General features: G+C 48.7%; 1 protein-coding gene across 12 annotated transcripts in view; it reads left to right on the forward strand.

Annotated features, from left to right (window-relative positions):
* MYLK (myosin light chain kinase) overlaps positions 1-19,533 on the forward strand; it is a 191,240-nt gene that overhangs the window by 137,433 nt on the left and 34,274 nt on the right. For 9 of the 12 annotated variants that reach the window (XM_060099431.1, XM_060099433.1, XM_060099434.1 and 6 more), the window contains 4 exons: positions 1,950-2,000; positions 2,773-2,900; positions 4,862-5,015; positions 12,593-12,895. In XM_060099431.1, coding sequence (XP_059955414.1) covers positions 1,950-2,000; positions 2,773-2,900; positions 4,862-5,015; positions 12,593-12,895 — 636 coding nt within the window. Of the gene's footprint in view, positions 1-1,949; positions 2,001-2,772; positions 2,901-4,861; positions 5,016-12,592; positions 12,896-14,427; positions 14,431-15,569; positions 15,577-19,533 lie in introns of all 12 variants that reach the window. The other 3 variants (XM_060099437.1, XM_060099440.1, XM_060099438.1) reach the window with 2 other exon arrangements.

Genomic DNA, 19,533 nt, shown 5'->3' on the forward strand with positions numbered 1-19,533 from the left:
TAGAACTTTCTGTGATGATAGCAGTGCTCTCTGTCTACACAATATGGAAGCCACTAAACATGCATGGCTATGAGCACTTGAAATGTGACTAATGTGACCGAGGAACTGAATTTTTTATTTTCTTTAAATTGTCACGCCATCTTCGTGCCACTGCTCTCTGAAACCAGCCCTGTGCTCCAGCCACCCTCCACCAAACATCACCCTGACTCTCTACTCTGAGTCACTCTGTTCCTGATCAGTGGGGATCTTCTCTCCAGGTCAGATCATCTCGAGTCCTCAGGTCCACCCTGTGTCCCACCTCCCAGCCATCTCCTCAACAGACGCTGCTTTCTCTTTCTCCCTCATTTGAACAACTACATCATGTTGGCTGGATAAAACATTGTTTAACTTTCTGTTTAACTTTTATTTTGAAATAATTTCAGAACTATGGAAAAGTTGCAAAAATAGTACAAATATTTCTTGTATACCCTTCATTCACATTCTTCAAATATTAATGTTTTATCATTTTTGCTTTGTCATATGTTCTCTCGCCTTCTCTTCCTCTATTTCTCAACCTCTCTTTCATTCTACCTCTTCACAAACACATATACACGTATACATACATACGTACACATTATTGTTTATGAACAGTTTGAAAGTAAGTTGCACATGTGGTATCCTCTATACCTCAATACTTCAGTATATATTTCCTAAGAACAAGGACAATCTATTATAAAGCCACAGCTATTTGATATAGTGTGGTTAAGGAGGATCTCATTGATTAAGCAACTCTTTCCCGTTTTTCATATTATAATTTACATACAGTAAACTTCACCCTTTCTGTTGCACAGTTCTTGACAAATGCGTATAGTCCTGTAACTACCACCACGACCAAGATATGGTTTCTACACCTTAAAATATGTCCTATGCCCCTTAGTAGTCAACCCCTCCCCACCCACCTTTTCTCTGTCCCTAGAGTTTTGCCTTTTCTAAAATGTCCTACAAATAGAATTATACAGTACACAGCCTTTGAGTCTGGCTTCTTTTAGCAGAAGAGAAAGGTGAATCATTGAGATTCATTCATGTTGTGTATATCAGAAGTTTGTTCCTTTTTATTGATGAGTGGTATTTCCTTGTATGAATGTACCACAGTTCATTCATTCTCCAGTTGAAGGACATTTGGATAACTTCTAGTTTTTGGCAATCACAAATATACCCACTACACACATTCATATACAGGTGTCTGTGTGCATGTAGGTTTTCATTTCACTTGGATAAGTATGTTAGATGACTTTTGAGCAAAGACCTGAAAAAAATATGAAACTAAGCTATGAAGATAGCTGAGGATATTTTTACATATTCACCATATTGCTATTTAGACAAATGAATAGGTTTGTGTGGCAAAACTGGTCTGTTTGGGTCATTTTTCTTATGTGAGTTATTTGGAGAATGGGGGGCGGGGGGTAAGAATGAAGGAGACCATTGGTTTGTTCATTCATTTGTTTGTTCATTCATTGATCCATTCAACAAACATTAAAAAAAATAAAAGCCACAGTCCACAGTCTGTGACCCAAAGGAAGCCTGAGACCCTTGGATCCACACCAAGGACTAAATTTAGTCAGTTTATCTGACATAATTTCCCTTATGAGTTTCCTGAAAGTTAGGGTAAGAGAAGAGTCAGTGAGTTTGGGGTTATCATCATTGAAATGGACAATGGAAACTTAAGCGTTTTTCAGAGTTTTTATCTCCCTGGAGGCTCCAGGGACCCCTCCAGAGGCCCTGTTGAGAAGTGATATTCATTCGCTCATGAGGTTGTCCATGTGAGACTGCAAGGTCTCCAGAAAGACATATCCAAGGGAGGGCTCTATCTGGATGAGGGGCCAGTGGATAAGACTATGCCCTCCTAGGATTCAGAAGCCTTGTAAAAAAAAAAAATAACAGAAAATAACCTGTGAACTTCTTTGTTTCAGGTGATGCAACTGTGAAAAAGAAACCTGCCCCCAAGACACCTCCGAAGGCAGGTAATTGGTCACAGCAACATTTGCGGGCGAGGGAGTCATCTGCCATGAGGGGTTTACCCTTTGCTCTGCTAGACTGACCACTGGGGATGTGGTCCCACCCCGCTCCCCGATTCAAGCTCTGCATTATTCAGGCTGAAATTTCCCCGAGAGTCTCTGTACGCCTTGCCCCACCCCCTCCCCTTCCACTACTTGCCTTTTCTCCTGCTTCCCTGGTATGGACAGCATTACATGATACTGGTGACTTTCCCATCCCTTCTGTGAAATCCTGCTCACCTCTCTGTCCTCCAGTCTGCCCCTTACGTAGATAATCCACTTTGTGCTGTTTTCATGCTCTGCTCTGTATGTCCCTGTTATAGGAAGCCCTGTCTGTTTTCCATGGAAAGACATTTGAGGATGTGAACCATATTGAGCCTGTCAGCCAGGGTGACCTGGAGGTTAGAAGGCAAGATGCTTTGTAACTAATAAAGGAGTAAGGTCACAGATTCAAAAAATTAGGGTAAGGCACAAATTCCAGAACAACCAACGAATGGAGAATCATGCCTTGTAAATTGTGTGGGTCACTTCTGAGGGAATCAGGATCAAGAGACCAACAAACCTAGCAGATCCGTCAGCCCAGGTGTCTGAAGCAGTGGTCACTGCTCAGCCTTACCCTGAAGGTTCCAGAAGGTGAGAGAGGAGCGACAGACCAATGTGGCTGGCAGCGTCGAATGAGATTAGAATGTCTGAGGCTCCCTCCTCCTCGGAGCTCACTCTCTCCCTTGTCCTCCCCCAGCCGTGCCCCCTCAGATCATCCAGTTTCCTGAGGACCAAAAGGTGCGTGCAGGAGAGCCTGTGGAGCTGTTTGGTAAAGTGGCCGGCACCCAGCCCATCACCTGCACCTGGATGAAGTTCCGAAAGCAGGTCAGTAACAGAGGGTAGTGGCCCGAGAACAACCCACACGAGTTCCAAAGCAGTTCTGGGCCAAAAGGGATGAGAAATGCTGTGATGAAGGGCATCACAGGGGCCTAAGAAATGGGAGAGCCCCTCACACCCCTGTCACCCACCCACCCAATCTGAGCTCTTAATAACCTTTTCTTCTACATCTAGCAAGAATGCCTGTTTTATAGACAATTTGTGTGATAGAGAAGAGTATGAAGGAAGAAACAGAAACCACCTATGGCCCCCGCCTGATTTTGGTATCTCTGTCTAGAATTCTACTTGGAGTCAGGAAAATCGAACCAGTGACCTAAATGACCTCTCAGACTCTTGAGCTTTCCGTGATTCTGTGCCAGCTCACCGAGCCCTATCTGTGGCAACCACTTAAACTTACCACATGCTGGAGAGATAAAAGTGCACCTGAGTATTTGAGTAGATAAATTGTACGTTAAACAGAATTTTGGCTTACTGACCCAGAAATCTAACTTCCATTTATAACAACAATCCTACAGGAAAATGTTTGAATTTCCAAACAACCAGTTCCTTTTAGAGAAACTTGGGGAGCCTGGCCATTTTTCTGATCCCACGTTGGTAGTGTGTGCCCATGTGCCTGATCAGCAGGGGCCCCAGACCGGCAGGCTGGCCCTGGATCAGGACCTCTACAGAAGGTGTGATGACTTCTTCTGAGCCCTCTGTTGCTCTATTTCCAACCCATTCAAATTTTCCTAAGGCCCAGAGGTGGGAGGCTAGTCCTGGGGAAGAAAGAAGAGTTGGACTCAAAAGATGAAGAAGAGAAGCTGGCCTTATCCCAAAGCATGTTTACTTGGGTTTTGTCTGGGCTAGTGGTATCTGAAGTAAGATGGAATCTCAACCCTCTTCAGAGACATTGAGCCAAGTCCCAGCTCCATCCAACAGAACTTTCTGTAGTGATGTAATTGTACTGTGTCTGTTATCCAGTAGAGTAGCCACTCACCATATGTGGCTATTGAACATGTGAAGTGTGACTAGTGCAAATGAGGAACTGAATTTTACACTTCAATTAATTAAAAATTGTTATAACAGCTTTGTTGAGATACAATTCACACACCATAAAATTCATCCTTTTAAAGCGTACATATATTCACAAGGTTGGGCAACCATAACAATTTTCTAATTCCAGAACATGTTCATCACCTCGAAAAGAAACCCCAGACCCATTAGTAGTCATTTCTCCCCTTCCCCCAGACCCTGGCAATCTCTAACCTGCTTTCTGTCTCTTTGGATTTGCCTATTCTGGGCATTTCTTATAAATGGAATCATACAATATGTGTTCTTTTGTGTCTGGGTTTTTTCACTTAGCGTTATGTTTTCAGGGCACGTCCGTGATGTAACATGAACCAATATTTTATTCCTTTTTTATGGCCAAATAATATTCCATTTTCTGGATGTACCACATGTTGTTGATCTGTTCATCCACTGATGGACATTTGGATTATTTGCCACTCAACTAAAATTTGAATAGCCACATCTGGCTGGTGACTATGGTATTTGACAGCACAGAAGAGGTCAGAATCCACTGGGTGGGCTTTGTAAGTGACTTTGATCAAATGTGTTCTCCCACCATCCCATCCCAGAGCAGTGGAGGGGGCTGGAATGTACCCCGTTTCCGGTCTGGAGCAGAGAGTGACAGCTCACTCCCGACCACCAGACCCTGCTCAGCACCCTCCCTGCTTGTCCCAGATCTCGACCCTGTCACGGCAGCTTGGCTCTGGATGCAGGAGAGGGGGAAGCTCAGAGTCTAGGCCTTAGCGGGTCTTCCCCGCTTAGGGGGAAGCTCAGAGTCCAGACAAGATCAGCCCACACAGCTCGGGCAGCTGTATCCACATCCCCAGGGGTGAGGAGTGTGGGTCGGAGCCCCCTTCCTTTCTGGCTCAAGCCTCCAGTGCCTGCCCCACTCTCTGTCCCAGATCCAGGAGAGTGAGCACATCAAGGTGGAGAACAGTGAGAAGGGCAGCAAGCTCACCATCCGGGCTGCACGCCAGGAGCACTGTGGCTGCTACACTCTGCTGGTGGAGAACAGGCTGGGCAGCAGGCAGGCCCAGGTCAACCTCACCGTTGTGGGTGAGTCTGGGGACGGGGCGAAGGGAAGGCGGGATGATGGACTTCCAGGCCTCATCTCCCGGGGCCACTCCTTCAGCACGCGTTCCCTCTGCCCACAGGCTCCCTTTCTCCCTGCTCTCCCACTCCCTGCTCTCACACTGTTGCTGCCTTTCATGCTTGTTGAGAATCCCAGACCTTGCACACACAGCGTTTTCCTCTTCCTATGAATCCCCTCCCGGTTTCTAGCCAGACTCTGAACTCTACCACTCCAGCTCTCTCCAGCTAGTCCCTGTGACCCCTGTGACCCCTTGGCCCCCTGGTCCACTGCCTGCCCCCACCCCAGTCCCCTCGCAAACCCTCACCTTGAATCAGTGCTGCCTTTCAACTTCACTGCCGCTCTGCCTGAGTTTGGGGCATGGCAGAGAGATCACATCGATCTGCAGACTCAGTGCTGGGCTCTGTCAATGTCAGGGCTCAGCCAAGGCGTCAGTGCTGGTCAGTGCCCTCTCCCACACCCTGAGATAGCCATTCCTCGAGACCCTCCCCCCTACCCTGCAGGCCTTGGCCACTGGCCTCTCTGAGAAATAGGAGGCATCTGGCATGAACTTGCTTAGCTTGGTGGTCCCACACCTGCAGGCGTCTCTCTATCTGTCCCCGTGCTGACTCCACCCTCCAGGCTCTGGGTGTTGCCCACCTTTCTCCTGTGCTCCGGACCCCAGGCTCTTGAGGGCTCCAACCCCCGCCACCCCAACTCTCTTCAACTTCTCCCCAATTTCTCCCATAAATGTTGCCAGGTCTCTCCCATCTTCGCCATGCGCACAGGCACGCATAACTCCTGCAGTATCTCGTCTCACTCTGGCCACCCTAGCGTCTTTCTCCTGCTCTGTCTTCACGGCCAAACCCTCTGAAAGAGCCAGTCTCTCCTCTGAGTCTCCTTCTTCACCTCCCTGGCAACAATCTTCAACTCCCTGTAGCCTCACCCCCAGGCCCCATTAGTCTTCTGGGACTACTCTTCTGAGGTCACCTTGCCCTCCTAATCCCCAATCCACTCCCTTTTTCTTATCTCCTACATCCCAGGATTGAGTTCAGAGTCTGTCTCCAGACTGATTGTCAAGGTCACTTTTTCCTCTCCATCTTAATCACTGTGTTTTTCATGCCCTGGTCAACTCTCTCCTGAAATATCAAACTAGCTTCCTAACTGGCCTCCCACTGTCCGTCATGCTCAACCCACTGCCCCCCCCCCCCCCACGTGGCAGGCGTTTGGGACAGCGAAGGAGCAGCAGATGGATAGCAGGCTGGTCCTAGAGCACTTCTGGGCCTTCATACGTGGTGCACACAAAAGCCTTTCACCTGGTGTTCTTTTTTTTTTTAACATCTTTATTGGAGTATAATTGCTTTACAATGGTGTGTTAGTTTCTGCTTTATAACAAAGTGAATCAGTTATACATATACATATGTCCCCATAGCTCTTCCCTCTTGCATCTCCCCCCCTCCCACCCTCCCTATCCCACCCCTCTAGGTGTTCACAAACCACTGAGCTGATCTCCCTGTGCTATGCGGCTGCTTCCCACTAGCTATCTATTTTACATTTGGTAGTGTATATATGTCCATGCCACTCTCTCACTTTGTCCCAGCTTACCCTTCCCCCTCCCCGTGTCCTCAAGTCCATTCTCTAGTAGATCTGCATCTTTATTCCCATCCTGCCCCTAGGTTCTTCATGACCATTTTCTTTTTTTAGTTTCCATATATACGTGTTAGCATACGGTATTTGTTTTCCTCTTTGTGACTTACTTCACTCTGTATGACAGACTCTAGGTCCATCCACCTCACTACAAATAACTCAATTTCATTTCTTTTTATGGCTGAGGAATATTCCATTGTATATATATGTGCCACATCTTCTTTATCCATTCATCTGTTGATGGACACTTAGGTTGCTTCCATGTCCTGGCTATTGTAAATAGAGCTGCAGTTAACATTGTGGTACATGACTCATTTTGAATTATGGTTTTCTCAGGGTATATGCCCAGTAGTGGGATTGCTGGGTCATATGGTAGTTCTATTTTTAGGTTTTTTTTTTTTTTTTTTTTTTGCTGTACACGGGCCTCTCACTGTTGTGGCCTCTCCCGTTGCGGAGCACAGGCTCTGGACGCACAGGCTCAGTGGCCATGGCTCACGGGCCTAGCCGCTCCGCGGCATGTGGGATCTTCCCAGACCGGGGCACGAACCCGTGTTCCCTGCATGGGCAGGCGGACTCTCAACCACTGCGCCACCAGGGAAGCCCTATTTTTAGTTCTTTAAGGAACCTCCATACTGTTCTCCATAGTGGCTGCATCAATTTACATTCCCACCAACAGTGCAAGAGGGTCCCCTTTTCTCCACACCCTCTGCAGAATTTATTGTTTCTAGATTTTTTGGATGATGCCCATTCTGACTGGTGTGAGATGATATCTCATTGTAGTTTTGATTTGCATTTCTCTAATGATTAGTGATGTTGAGCATCCTTTCATGTGTTTGTTGGCAGTCTGTATATCTTCTTTGGAGAATTGTCTATTTAGGCCTTCTGCCCATTTTTGGATTTCACCTGGTGTTCTTTGATCTGCTCCCCTTTCTTTAGTTTCCTTAGGCCAGGAGTTTTATCTCTGGGAAGGCCAGTGGACCAGAGGCTCAGGGAATAGGTTTCTCATCTATAAAAGACAGGAGAGACCCTTGACCCCCTCGCTCTGTCTGTGGTGACTCTGGATGCTTATTTTAATTGTCTCCTCCTGGAGTCAGGAACACTTTGGGGGCGGGGGATTGGTGCTAGTGATCCAGTTCGCCTTTCCACTTAGACCGGAACCTAAAGTATTGATTTGGTGCCACGCCCCACCCGTCAGCTGGAAGCAGTTTCCAGTTTTCCTTGGTGTTCTCTCTCATCTGCTCCTGCTGGGGGAACTTTAGGGTCAAGTCCATGGAACTGCTTTTCTGTGACCAGTGCCCCCTGCCCCCATGCTCTCCACGGTGCCACCCGCTCCCCTCCCCCATCACTACCATACGGGCTGCAGTTGTGGCCTTTTATGGTTGAGTTTCTCATTCTCCTCGGCCGGTGCTGACAGGGCCATTGGCGTGGCTGTCCGCCAGCTGGCAGGAGCGGCATGTTAAATGCCGTCCTGGGAGGGGAATGGAATGGAGGGGAAGGGCTTTCTGTCTGCTTCCCCCTTGGAGAGCTAAGAATAGAATTGCTCAATAAAATGAGGACTCACGTTGATGGATACAGCAAATCCACATTCATTCAGAGCCTGTGGATTTAGAATCAGTCCAAAGTAAATCTGGATTAAGCCCAGGTTTACCTGCATGTCTCTAGGGACATCTGTGTATTATCTGATCAGGGTTGATTAAGTAGATGTAAAATGTAAATGAGATGAAACAGGAATTGTTTGGCCTACTCCAGACAGTTTCAAGCACTTTGGAAGCACCCACTTTGTAAGCCAGCTAAATAAGGCCAGTTTAGCACAACTTCTACTAATTAGCTGTAAACTTCTCTTCTTGTATGTTTTTTAAAGTACCCCTTTCTTTTCAGAGAGTCTCTGACTCCTATTTTTTAAAATGATGATAAAAATTAGCTTTTCCCTGGGCTTCTCTGGTGGTGCAGTGGTTAAGAACCCACCTGCCGGGCCTCCCTGGTGGCGCAGTGGTTGAGAGTCCGCCTGCCGATGCAGGGGATACGGGTTCGTGCCCCGGTCTGGGAGGATCCCATATGCCGCGGAGCGGCTGGGCCCGTGAGCCATGGCCGCTGAGCCTGCGCGTCCGGAGCCTGCGCGTCCGGAGCCTGTGCTCCGCAACGGGAGAGGCCACAACAGTGAGAGGCCCGCATACCGAAAAAAAAAAAAAAGAACCCACCTGCCAACGCAGGGAACACAGGTTCGAACCCTGGTCCGGGAAGACCCCACATGCCACGGAGCAACTAAGCCCATGTGCCACAACTGCTGAGCCTGTGCTCTAGAGCCCGCGAGCCACAACTACTGAAGCCCACATGCCTAGAGCCCGTGCTCCGCAATAGGAGAAGCTACCGCAATGGGAAGTCCGCACACCGCAAGGAAGAGTAGCCCCCGCTCACCACAACTAGAGAAAAGCCCACACACAGCAGCAAAGACCCAACACAGCCAAAAATAAAAAAATAAATACATAAATCCATTTAAAAAAATTAGCCTTTCCTTCAGTTACTTTAAATGAGTGATGTTTAGCTATTTTGAAGGCTTATTATTATTATTATATGTTAAAAGACAGTGCAGGGATTTGTGACGCGCAGAGGGCCTCTGCCCACGAGTGGGCCTCCAGCCTCAGCCTTGGAAGGGTGAGGGAGGGGCCTCTTGGGCAGGAGAGAGCAGCTGGACCCAGATGAAATCCTTCATGCGACTTGTCCAACACAAGAAAAACAGGCCACTCTGCCTATCTTTAAAGGAGAAAAACAAAGCAGAGAGAATCCCAGATACCCAGTAATCCCCCAATACTATCTGAGATTGGAACTTGCATGATTTTTAAGGGCAGGAGATTTCTCATGGTAATGCTTGGCTTGGGGCTTAAGCAAGATGCATTCTTGATCTTATTCAGCCTGATAGCTGGGAAAATAACAGGCCCCTGGAGTGAGGGTTCAGAGACCTTTTAGAATCTCCTTTTGGCTCTGTCACTGGCCAGCTGGGTATTCTTGGTAAGCAAAGTGCCTTGCCTAATCCCGAAGGGCCAGGATTACCCAGATGGATAACTTGGGGGCCCTTGCAGCCCTGCCATTCTCTAAAAGCTGCAGGTGGCTGCTGAGGTGCCAGTGAAGGGAGGCCCAGGTGGGGTTAGGCCCAGTCACAGACCATCTTCAAACACACAGGCACGCAGAGACTGCCAGCGCAGTTACTCCAGAGAAGCAGTAGAGATGAGATCCTCCGTTCCCAGGAGTGAGAATATTTGCTGAAGAGAAGATCCTGGAACTGGTGCCATCGGAGCCCCTTCCGTTAGACTCAGCATTTCCCATTCTGCTAGTCAAGTCTCCAGGGAGCCATGAAGGAATTCCAAGGAAGCATGGAGCTCGGGGCCCCAGACACTGAGCCCGCCTGGCCTTTGCCAGGCCATGCCCAGGCCTCCCTCCCAGACTGAGTGCGTCTGTTTCTTTGGCCCTGAGAGCAGGCTGTTCTGAGGACGTCTATTCTGTCCTGAGGGTTTTCCTTCCCAGCTCATCCAGCCTCCATGTGGAGCTCCGTAGGTTGGAAAGAACAGAAAGCATCAGGCTCAGCCCGTGGCTCCAAGGGCAGGCATGCGGGTGGGGCCTCCTAATCTCCTATGACTTCAGACTTGAGTCTGTTCTGAACTCCTTAATATGGCATCAAATTCCTTGAAAGCATTGAGGATTCACTTTGAATTAAAGCCACCCTCCCCAAACTTTGCATCTTCTCTCATGCTGCAGGCAGTGACCTATGTCCTGTGTCAGTTCGCTCTCTTTTAGCCAAGAGACTAAATTTGGAACAGGGTAGGGGATTAATAGTACCTTTTCCAAAATACCCATTTCTCAAAGTTTTCTTTTCTTGACCGAAGCAGGAGGGGAGAATATCAGTCAGTGGAGTGTATCTGTATTCGTCATCTCAAACTACAGGACATTAAACGTGTCCAGTCAGAAGTTTTCCAGGCATTTCCTTTGAGGGAGGGAGGCAGGGAGTCTGTCTTTCATCTTTCTTTAGGCCTTTTTACTTCCTTAGCTGGGTCTTGAGAGGACTTGAACCACTTGCCTGTAAGAGAGTTTAGAGTAATAAACATCTTAGCCAACACCAGAGATATTTCTAAAAAGACCAATATATCTTTCAGAACAAACAGTTTTTCTAAGAGAACATATTGAACAACCAGTGAAAGTGGTTCCATCATAGGAGGCCTCCAGAGTGACTGCCACTGGTGGGGAGTGGCTGTCACAGTCCCAGAGTCATTCCAGGGCGAGTCAACCCAGGCTGGGGTTGCTGGGTATGGATGGCTTCCAGGGAGTGCGTTCTTGGCTGGATGTAGAAGCAGCAGGGCTTGGGGGAGGGGGGAAAATGAATATGTATGTGTATATGTATATGTGGATGTGGATGTGTGTATAGGTATATATGCATGTGTTTGTGTGTGTATGTGTATGTATGTATAGGTGTATGTGTATGCATATGCATGTGTATGTGTTTATGTATATGTATACTTGGGCACACATACACACAGGCAGAATGTTCTTTTTCTTCTCAATATGCTTAAGTCATTTGCAGGGATTTCCTTTGGCCTTCCTACCTTGCTGAGGGGGAGGAGAGTAGAAATGAAGTACTTTTACCTAGGTTTGCTTATTTGATGCCTGCAAAACCCTTAAGAGGTAGATATATATTAACCCCATTTTCCAAATGTAAAAGACAAACTTGTTCTGGAAGTTAAGGAATTAGCTGGAATTCACATAGCTTATAAATTCACAGATCATAAAACATGGCTTTTAATTGCTCGTTTGGGGAGCTCTAGGACTCAGATTGTCTTGGTGGAGATGAAGGCTTAGTGAACACTGGTATCTATAACTAAACCAACCACCTACAGAGACTAAATCTGAAAAATAGAATTCTGTTCAGATGAGCACCTGCCAAAAATCAGCAAAACTAAAGAACCTCATTAATGAACACACTGACTACCGTGATTTGCCTTGAAGTTGGCAGTGTTACTGGTTCTTAGCATTACTGGTCTGAATGGGAAGCCGGCCAGACAAAGGGCCGCTCCTAGTTTGTGTCCTTAGCTCATTTTCTGGCCCTCAGTCAGGGATGATTGTGATTTGCTACTGTGGTTCGCTTTGAAATTCTCTATCTCATTTTATACCAGTCCTAGGAGGATGACAGAGAGAGGGTAGGAGTAATTTTTTATATATTATAAAGTTAGAAATAAACTTCTGCAATAATGATGACAGTAACGGCTACTCAAACAAGACGCTTGTCTAAGAATGTCTCACAACAACCTTGTGATCCAGTGCTATTATCATGCACATTTTACAGACGAGGAAACTGTGGCACGGAGGGGTTAACAAGTAATGAATGAAGACAGAGCTGTATTCAAACCCAGTGTGTGACTTCAGAGCTCACTGTTCTGTACCGACTGTCAGCGGGGCAGGTGTTTCCCAGGTCCCAGAGAAAGTGGAGACTGACCCCTGGTTAGGTCACAGGTCACTGACCTCAGGCCTGAAGGAGACACGCACACACACACACACACACACACACACACACATTGAACTCTCCCTCAAAGCATATTTTTGATGGGAAGCAGTCCACGCCTCCTGGGCAGCTTTCTAGGTCTGTTTACACTGAGAAATATGTTTTTGACTTGGGCAAAGCACAGGAAACCTTGACGTGTAGACTGGAAACTAGCCAAAAAAGAGGTTTTTTCTGAGCAAATCGGTATTTGTGGGGCTTTCCATATAGGCAGGTGTGTACATAGGTGTGACCGTGTGGATGAGGGAAGGAGAGCCAGGACCAGGGATCGCAGCTCCTGTTCTCCAGGCTTCTCCCTCATGACAGAGCAAATTAAAGAATGTCTCTCCCTGCAGTCCTGCAGAGTTGGGTGATGTTGTGCTTCTGTCTCCCCAGACAAGCCGGACCCGCCGGCCGGCACGCCTTGTGCCTCTGACATTCGCAGCTCCTCGCTGACCCTGTCCTGGTACGGCTCCTCGTACGATGGGGGCAGCGCTGTACAGTCCTACAGCATCGAGATCTGGGACTCGGCGGACAAGAAGTGGAAGGAACTAGCCACGTGTCGCAGCACCTCTTTTAACATCCACGACCTGCTGCCTGACCGAGAATATAAATTCCGTGTGCGCGCAATCAACGTCTATGGAACCAGTGAGCCGAGCCAGGAGTCTGAACTCACAGCGGTGGGAGAGAAACTTGAGGGTAGGCTGCCTTCCTTTCATCACTGGCTTGAGATAAATGTGCATGACTTACCTTGTGTGTATAGAAGGCTGAACTGAGACGGGTACAAGGGAACTGACAAGACATCACTGATGACTGGCAGAGTCTTTTGGGATCTTGATTTCCAATGTTGTGATGCTGATCCATACTCTAAAAGAGGTACCTATGATCCTTCAAAAAATATTGAACCACCGGTTTTGGTACGCTCCCAGCAGGGGCGTTGGTGTGTTAATCAGGGGCACAGTCCTGGGAAACGGGAGCTCAGGTAGACCTACAGTTTCAACGTCTTGCTTTACCCACTCATCCAGTTCCCTCCTCTCTTGCACTCATATTTGAGGGTGAACTCAGTGTCAGGGAAGACCGATAAGATTGGGAGCATAAAATCTAACAAGGAGGACAGCTAACTATAATGAGATGGGCTGCATCCTATTAGACCAGTATAAACAAATTGCAGAGACACAGCGGAAAGCATGAATAATTTTGCCATGAAGGTTGGGAAAGACTTCCTAGACGTAATACTTATGCTGGGTCTTGGAAAAAGGAATAGGATTCCAAGAGGTAGGGCAGATTGGGAGAGGCATTCCTCGCAGAGGAAACAGCGTGAGCAAAGGTACAAAGTGGTAGAAATGCATGGCATTTTGAGACTCTTGTGTGTGGCCAGGGCATATGGTGTGTGAGATAGAACAGGAGGAAGCAACACAAAAGGACAGTGTGGGTAAAATTGTGAGGTCATCAAAGGTTTTCAGGCAGGGGCTTGATGCAATTAGCTCTGTTTTTTTAGAAAGAGACTTAGAGGAAGAATAGACCTTTGGAACTCAAGGGGTGGTCTGGACCACTAGTCTTGAGATCCTGGGAGCCTGTTAGAAACGCAGACTCTCTGCCCCCCACTTCCCTAGTCCCTTCTGAACCTTCATTTTAACATTATCCACCCTCACCCCCCATGGATTCATATACACTTGAAAGTTCGAGAAGCACTGAAGTGGACTAGGGGGATGAGATTGGAGTCAGTGAAATACCGGTTGAGCCTCTGTGGTGTAGTCCAGGAGAGGTATAGTAAGGGCTCCTTAGGAGGTGGATTGACCATTCCTGATGACTTCTGGGGCAGAGAATTCAAGGGAAAAGTTAGAAGAGTCTAAGATTACTCCCAGGTCCCAGCTTGGGCAACTAAAGACAAGTTCAAGAGCCATTTAGAGGTTGATTATTATGATTCATGGTGGCTAACATATATTAAACACTTGCTGTATGCTAACCATACATTAAACACTTTACGTGCATTATGTCACGCATCTAACTCAACAAAGTAGATACTGATATTACCCCCACTTTACAGGTAGGGGAACTGAGGTTTAGAGGGGTGAAGCTAGTTGCCCAAGGTCACAGAGCTTGGAAATGGTGTGTTGAAGCTTGAACTCGGAGCTGTCTGACCCTGAGCCTGAGCTCCGTTGGTTAAACTAATGGAGGAGGCCAGGCTGCCTCCCAGTGACTTGGAGGTTAGATAGCAGGGAGTCCCAGAGAAGGTGGAAGTTCTGGTTTTAGTCCTGTTGAGTTGAGGTGTCTGAGGGGTATCCATGGGGAGGTGTCTTCAGACTGTTGGATGGCTGGATCCAGAGCTCAGGAGAAAGGTTTAAGCTCGAGCTACAGGTTTGGGGGGGTGGTCTTCACTATTTAATTGGTAATTGAAGCCATGGGCATCAGTAAGTTCACGGAGAGGGGGGTAAAGAAAGTCTACACTGGTGCAGAAATGAAGGAGCCTGCACGACCAGGAGAAGGGACTGAGAGGGGAGAGAACCAAGGGGAGGCTGGAGCTGTGTTGCAGAAACATGGAAGCAGCGAGTGGCAAAGAGGAAAGAGATGAGGATGCAAGATCTTTGGATTCAGCCCTTTGATAAGCTGTGATTTTTTTTTTTTTCTTTTTGCGGTATGCGGGCCTCTCACTGTTGTGGCCTCTCCCGTTGCGGAGCACAGGCTCCGGATGCGCAGGCCCAGCGGCCATGGCTCACGGGCCCAGCCGCTCCGCGGCATATGGGATCCTCCCAGACCGGGGCACGAACCCGTATCCCCTGCATCGGCAGGCGGACTCTCAACCACTGCGCCACCAGGGAGGCCCTAAGCTGTGATTTTTGAGAGCAAAGTCCATAACATTTCCACAGGGTGGAAAATGGTTGGCCTGGGGCTAAGGAATAAATGGAAGAAGGAGAGGCCAGGAGTATGGAATGTTACTTCAAGAAGTTTCATGTGAAGAGAAGAAAACGAGTGCTGTGAATTTAAGATGGAGGCAAGGTTGGGGGCAGGGAGGAAGGTGGAGGGGAAACAAGTGAAAGACTTCTAGGAGAAGAGAGAGCTGTAAGATGTGAGGTAGAGAGAAGACTAAAGGACCAGGAGCTGGACAGGGTGCAGGTACTGAAATCACCATATAGCCAGAGGCATCATACGTATGGAAACTGTCATTACAGTTTGATACCCCTCTTTAGTTTCAAAATTTAGGCATAAAACAGATATTAAACTTTACTTGCAAATTAAATGAGGGCTCCAGAAAGAAAGTTTGGAGGTTGCCAGTGGAAAACACACCAAATTTATACTTTTGCCTGTGCAGCCCTGTCTTGGGGTCCTTTGCCCAGTGAGCCCTAGAGATCCCCAGAGGGCAGGCCTCTCTGAGAGCCACAGTGTGCTGTGGCAGCGTGGATTGTGGAGCCCGGCCCGAGAGAGCCCTGCCAGACCTCTTTGCAGTTTCATGGGGCTCCTGCCCACTAGCCGCTCACAGATGTCTTCTGGGAGAAAGTAACAAAACTGCCATCGGCCGCCCTTTGACATCCCCCTTTGACCTGAGCAGAATGGGAAGCAGACTGGTTAGAGTGGGCGTGCCAGGAGAGGCAGCCAGGTTCCAGTCTGCATGTTTTTAGCATATTACTTTGTCCAAGAATATGACTCCCAACTTCTTAGAAAAGTGATAGAAAAGGGGTAACATGGCAGTGAGATGTGCATTAGCTGGAAGGGAAAATTTCCAGGTCTTTTATGGCATGTACCAGGAGAGACTGTAGAATACCTGTTGAGCCCCACACAGAGGACCAGAAGCCACAGGAGCTGCACGTGTGGCTCTTAGGAGGCCAGGACAGCAGCTTCCAGGGCTGTGAGGATGGTCTATGGGGAGGAGGGGCTGGGACCACGTGGCTCCAGGCAGGTGGCCTCTCCCTTCTTGCCTGAGGCCAGCTGAACCCCCTTCTGTGGTCCTCAGATTCTCTTCCTGGGGCCCATCCTGGCTGGGAGCAGACAAAGGGAAATGTTGAAATTGCCTGCAATCCAGAGGAGGGGTCCAGGGCTTCCAGGCTGGAAGATGCTCCGACCCCCAGGTCCAGCTGGCTTGTCCCTGACTGGGGAGGGGGGAGGGGCAGAACAGCACAGGATATCCTCTGAGGGGCAGAGGATGAAGGGGGGGATGGGAGGGTGAGGGTAAGGGGATGTGGCTTCCAAGTGAAGCTCTCTGTGGACGGCTCAGAAGCCTGTCAGTTATAGCCTGGGTTGATCATCTCTCTCCTCTTTAAAAGTGCAATGGCTCTCAGAGAAGTGGAGGGTGTGTGTGTGTGTGCACATGTGTAGAAGAGGGATGTGATTATAGTAGATCATTTCTGTGAGCCCGTGGGGTCTGGTGGTCATAAAAAGGCAGTGCCAATTAACCCTCCCCCCTCTGAGCACAGCTAACGTTGGCTCTCACCTTCCCACCGCTACCATGGCCCCTCCAGCCTCTGCCTCAGCAACTTCAGTTTTTGGCTTCATCCGGACCTCTCAGTTCCATCCCCGCCCTCACTCTGCATTCACTCACTCAGTGTGTCCGGTGCCCCTCCTGTGTTCCAGGTGCTGCAGGGGCGCTAGGGATACGGTGGAGGACACAGCATAGCATGTAGGTCTCCACCCAGCTCTGTGGCCTCCTTATGCCAGAGCCGCCCCCCCTCAGACTAGGACCCCTAACCTGACAGCTCCCCTCCTCATCTTCCCAAACCTGAGTAAACGAGCACCTCCCCTTCCCCCTCCCACCCAACGCAGCCGCTCTCTCCCATCCCAACCAGGGCTGGATCTCCACTCCCACCATACTCAACTCTAACTCTGAAATCCGCTCCGTCCTTGCTCCTAATCCTAATTTGTCCTGGTCTATACAGTTGTTAGCAAACAGCTGTGAGAGAGGCTGCTTGCAGAGTAGGGTAGAGATGCAGAGCCCCTAGAGAAGCAGCGGAAATCAACCGCTCACCCTGAGCTGCCGCGGCTGCCCTCCCCGGTGCGCGGGCGCCCTCTAGTGCCCGCTGGGCGCCCAGCAGCCCTCCGCAGTGCGAAGGGACCGCTCTGTCCAGGGAGCCGGCTAGACACGTGACACGTGAGGGCCAGAGCGCTCAGCCGGTCCTCCCCGAAACACCACTCCAGGGGGATGGTGTCATCTGCCTGAAGAAATATCTCGGAACCATCTTCCAAATAGTTCTTCCACTTAGCCCTTGGATCTCACAGCTCTTTCTGAGTGGATTTTTTAAAAAGTATTTCGTTGAAGTCCCTTATACTGCAATTTAGCTCCTTCCTGAACGGAAAGATGGACACCACGTGGCCACCTCTCTCATTACTACCCCTTTATGCTCAGAGAGCTTGGCTAATTGAATTGTGGTCTTTCTCCCGCGCCTCTGGTGTTCCTCCTCTCATGGCCGTTTCCCTTCCAAATAGAGTGGAGACAGGACGAAAAGGAAAAGGAGGAAGGGAAATGTCTCAGCCTGGAGCCTTGGTCCGAGTTCCACACAGAGGAAGGGTTGCTGTGTAACAGTGAGCCAGAGGCAGGGGCCTGGGTTCCCTGAGATTGAGCTGGACCCCACAGCCTTGGTACCAGGAAAGCACTCTACATCTTGACTGCTAAGGAGAGAGGCAGGAGGTGAGGGTAGGTGTGGTATTTGAGATGAGGGCAAGAAGGCTATCTCCATTTCTAACTGGTGTCAAAGAGATGGGGAGAGGCCAGTTCTAGAACTGCATGCCCTTTCAGGGCCACCTGGAAGATGCCTCCGGGAAACAGGTCATGTGATTTCCAGATGCCTACAGCCTTTCTCCTATGTGAGGTATAACGCTAAATTGTTCTCCCACGTTATAGTATTCATTAGTTGGTGAAAGTTTGTATCCCTAATCTCACCCTTGGCTATTGTGATTTTTTTGTTTTTGATCCTGTCTGCTTTAGGTTTCTTTCCCAACCAGAGAGGCCTAACCTTTTCTGATTGTCTTCACATGGCAGCTCTTCCTTTCAATGGCCCATGCCTCCTCCAGCTCCACTGAGACTTTCTCAGTGCCAACAGCCAGGGTTCTAGGATCACATGACCCCAGGCTCTACCAAGGGCAGAGTAATAATACCTGTTTGCCGCCGGTGCACACATCCCCAATGACAGCATTCTGTTGGCCAGAGCAGTTGGTTGAGGAATGGGGCTCCCACTTTTGGTTCTGACTAGATACCCTAGGGCTTGTCATGCTGAAAGTCTGAATGATTCAATTCTCCCTGAACACATGACTCCATTACTACCTTCCAGGTGTGTTGCTCTCAAGTACAGTTTGGTCGTCTGTGAATTTGACAGTGTCACTCTCAACTCTCAAATCTGTGATTTAGAAGACTTGATCAGTTATACTCACATCCCGACAGTATCTGTGAACCCCACCACTAATCTGCGAGTCCCCGTCGATCTTATCCTTTTTTATTTTTCCATGGCATTTTCCTTTCTGTGACAAATATTCCTCCCAATCCCACTTGTGTTGGTTTTATAAATTAAACTTCATCAACAGCATTTTAAGAACTCTAAACAAATCATAGCCTCTCTTGTTCCCGGTCACATGCTTATAAACTCTCTCAAAACTCTTTTCCAGCAAGGGGTGCTTATCTTGCATGGGAACTGTGTGACTTCTCTCAGGTTGCCTGCTTAGGTTTCAGTAATTTGTTCTGCCCTCAGCCTAACAGAGAGGCTCACTGTCTACAGTTTCAAGCTGCACCTGGTCCCCGACCCGCACCTTCACCGTCAGCGTTCCACTTGTGAAACACACAGAGCTGGGCCCGCTCCCACACAAGCCCTCCTTGCTGGGCAGTGCCTGACCAACCCCTTGGCCCCGTCTGCTCTGGCCTTCCTTCCATCTGCCATCCCTTTCCTGTCCTCAGTCTTGCTCTGCTGGGAGCTTCAGCAAATCACACCCTTTCCCCCAGTTGTTCACACACACATACACACACACACACACACACACACACACACACACACACACACTTGAGAAATCCTTGGCCTCCCTCTCTGGCTTCCTCGGGTTTTTCTACCTCTTCAGGAAGCCTCCCTTGGTTCCCACTGTCAGACGGGACATAGCCTGCATCATGGCTGAGCAGCACTTAGCACATCACAAAGCATGGCGTCCAGGGCTAGCCAAGGACCTGAGAAATCACCCAGAAATACAGTGCTTTCCCTTTACAGATGAGGAAACTGAGGTCCAGGAAGGGAAAGGCACTTGGCTAAGGTCAAGAAGCCACAGTGGCTCTTTAGGGACTAATTATACCAAAGCAAAGGAAAGCCTGGATTTCTGAAGTGGGTGTATTCCTCTGGCCACCAGCCTGTCCCCTCACGACCCCCCATCCA

This window comes from Mesoplodon densirostris, chromosome 5, assembly GCF_025265405.1.
Source record: "Mesoplodon densirostris isolate mMesDen1 chromosome 5, mMesDen1 primary haplotype, whole genome shotgun sequence".
NCBI classification, from domain to species: domain Eukaryota; kingdom Metazoa; phylum Chordata; class Mammalia; order Artiodactyla; family Ziphiidae; genus Mesoplodon; species Mesoplodon densirostris.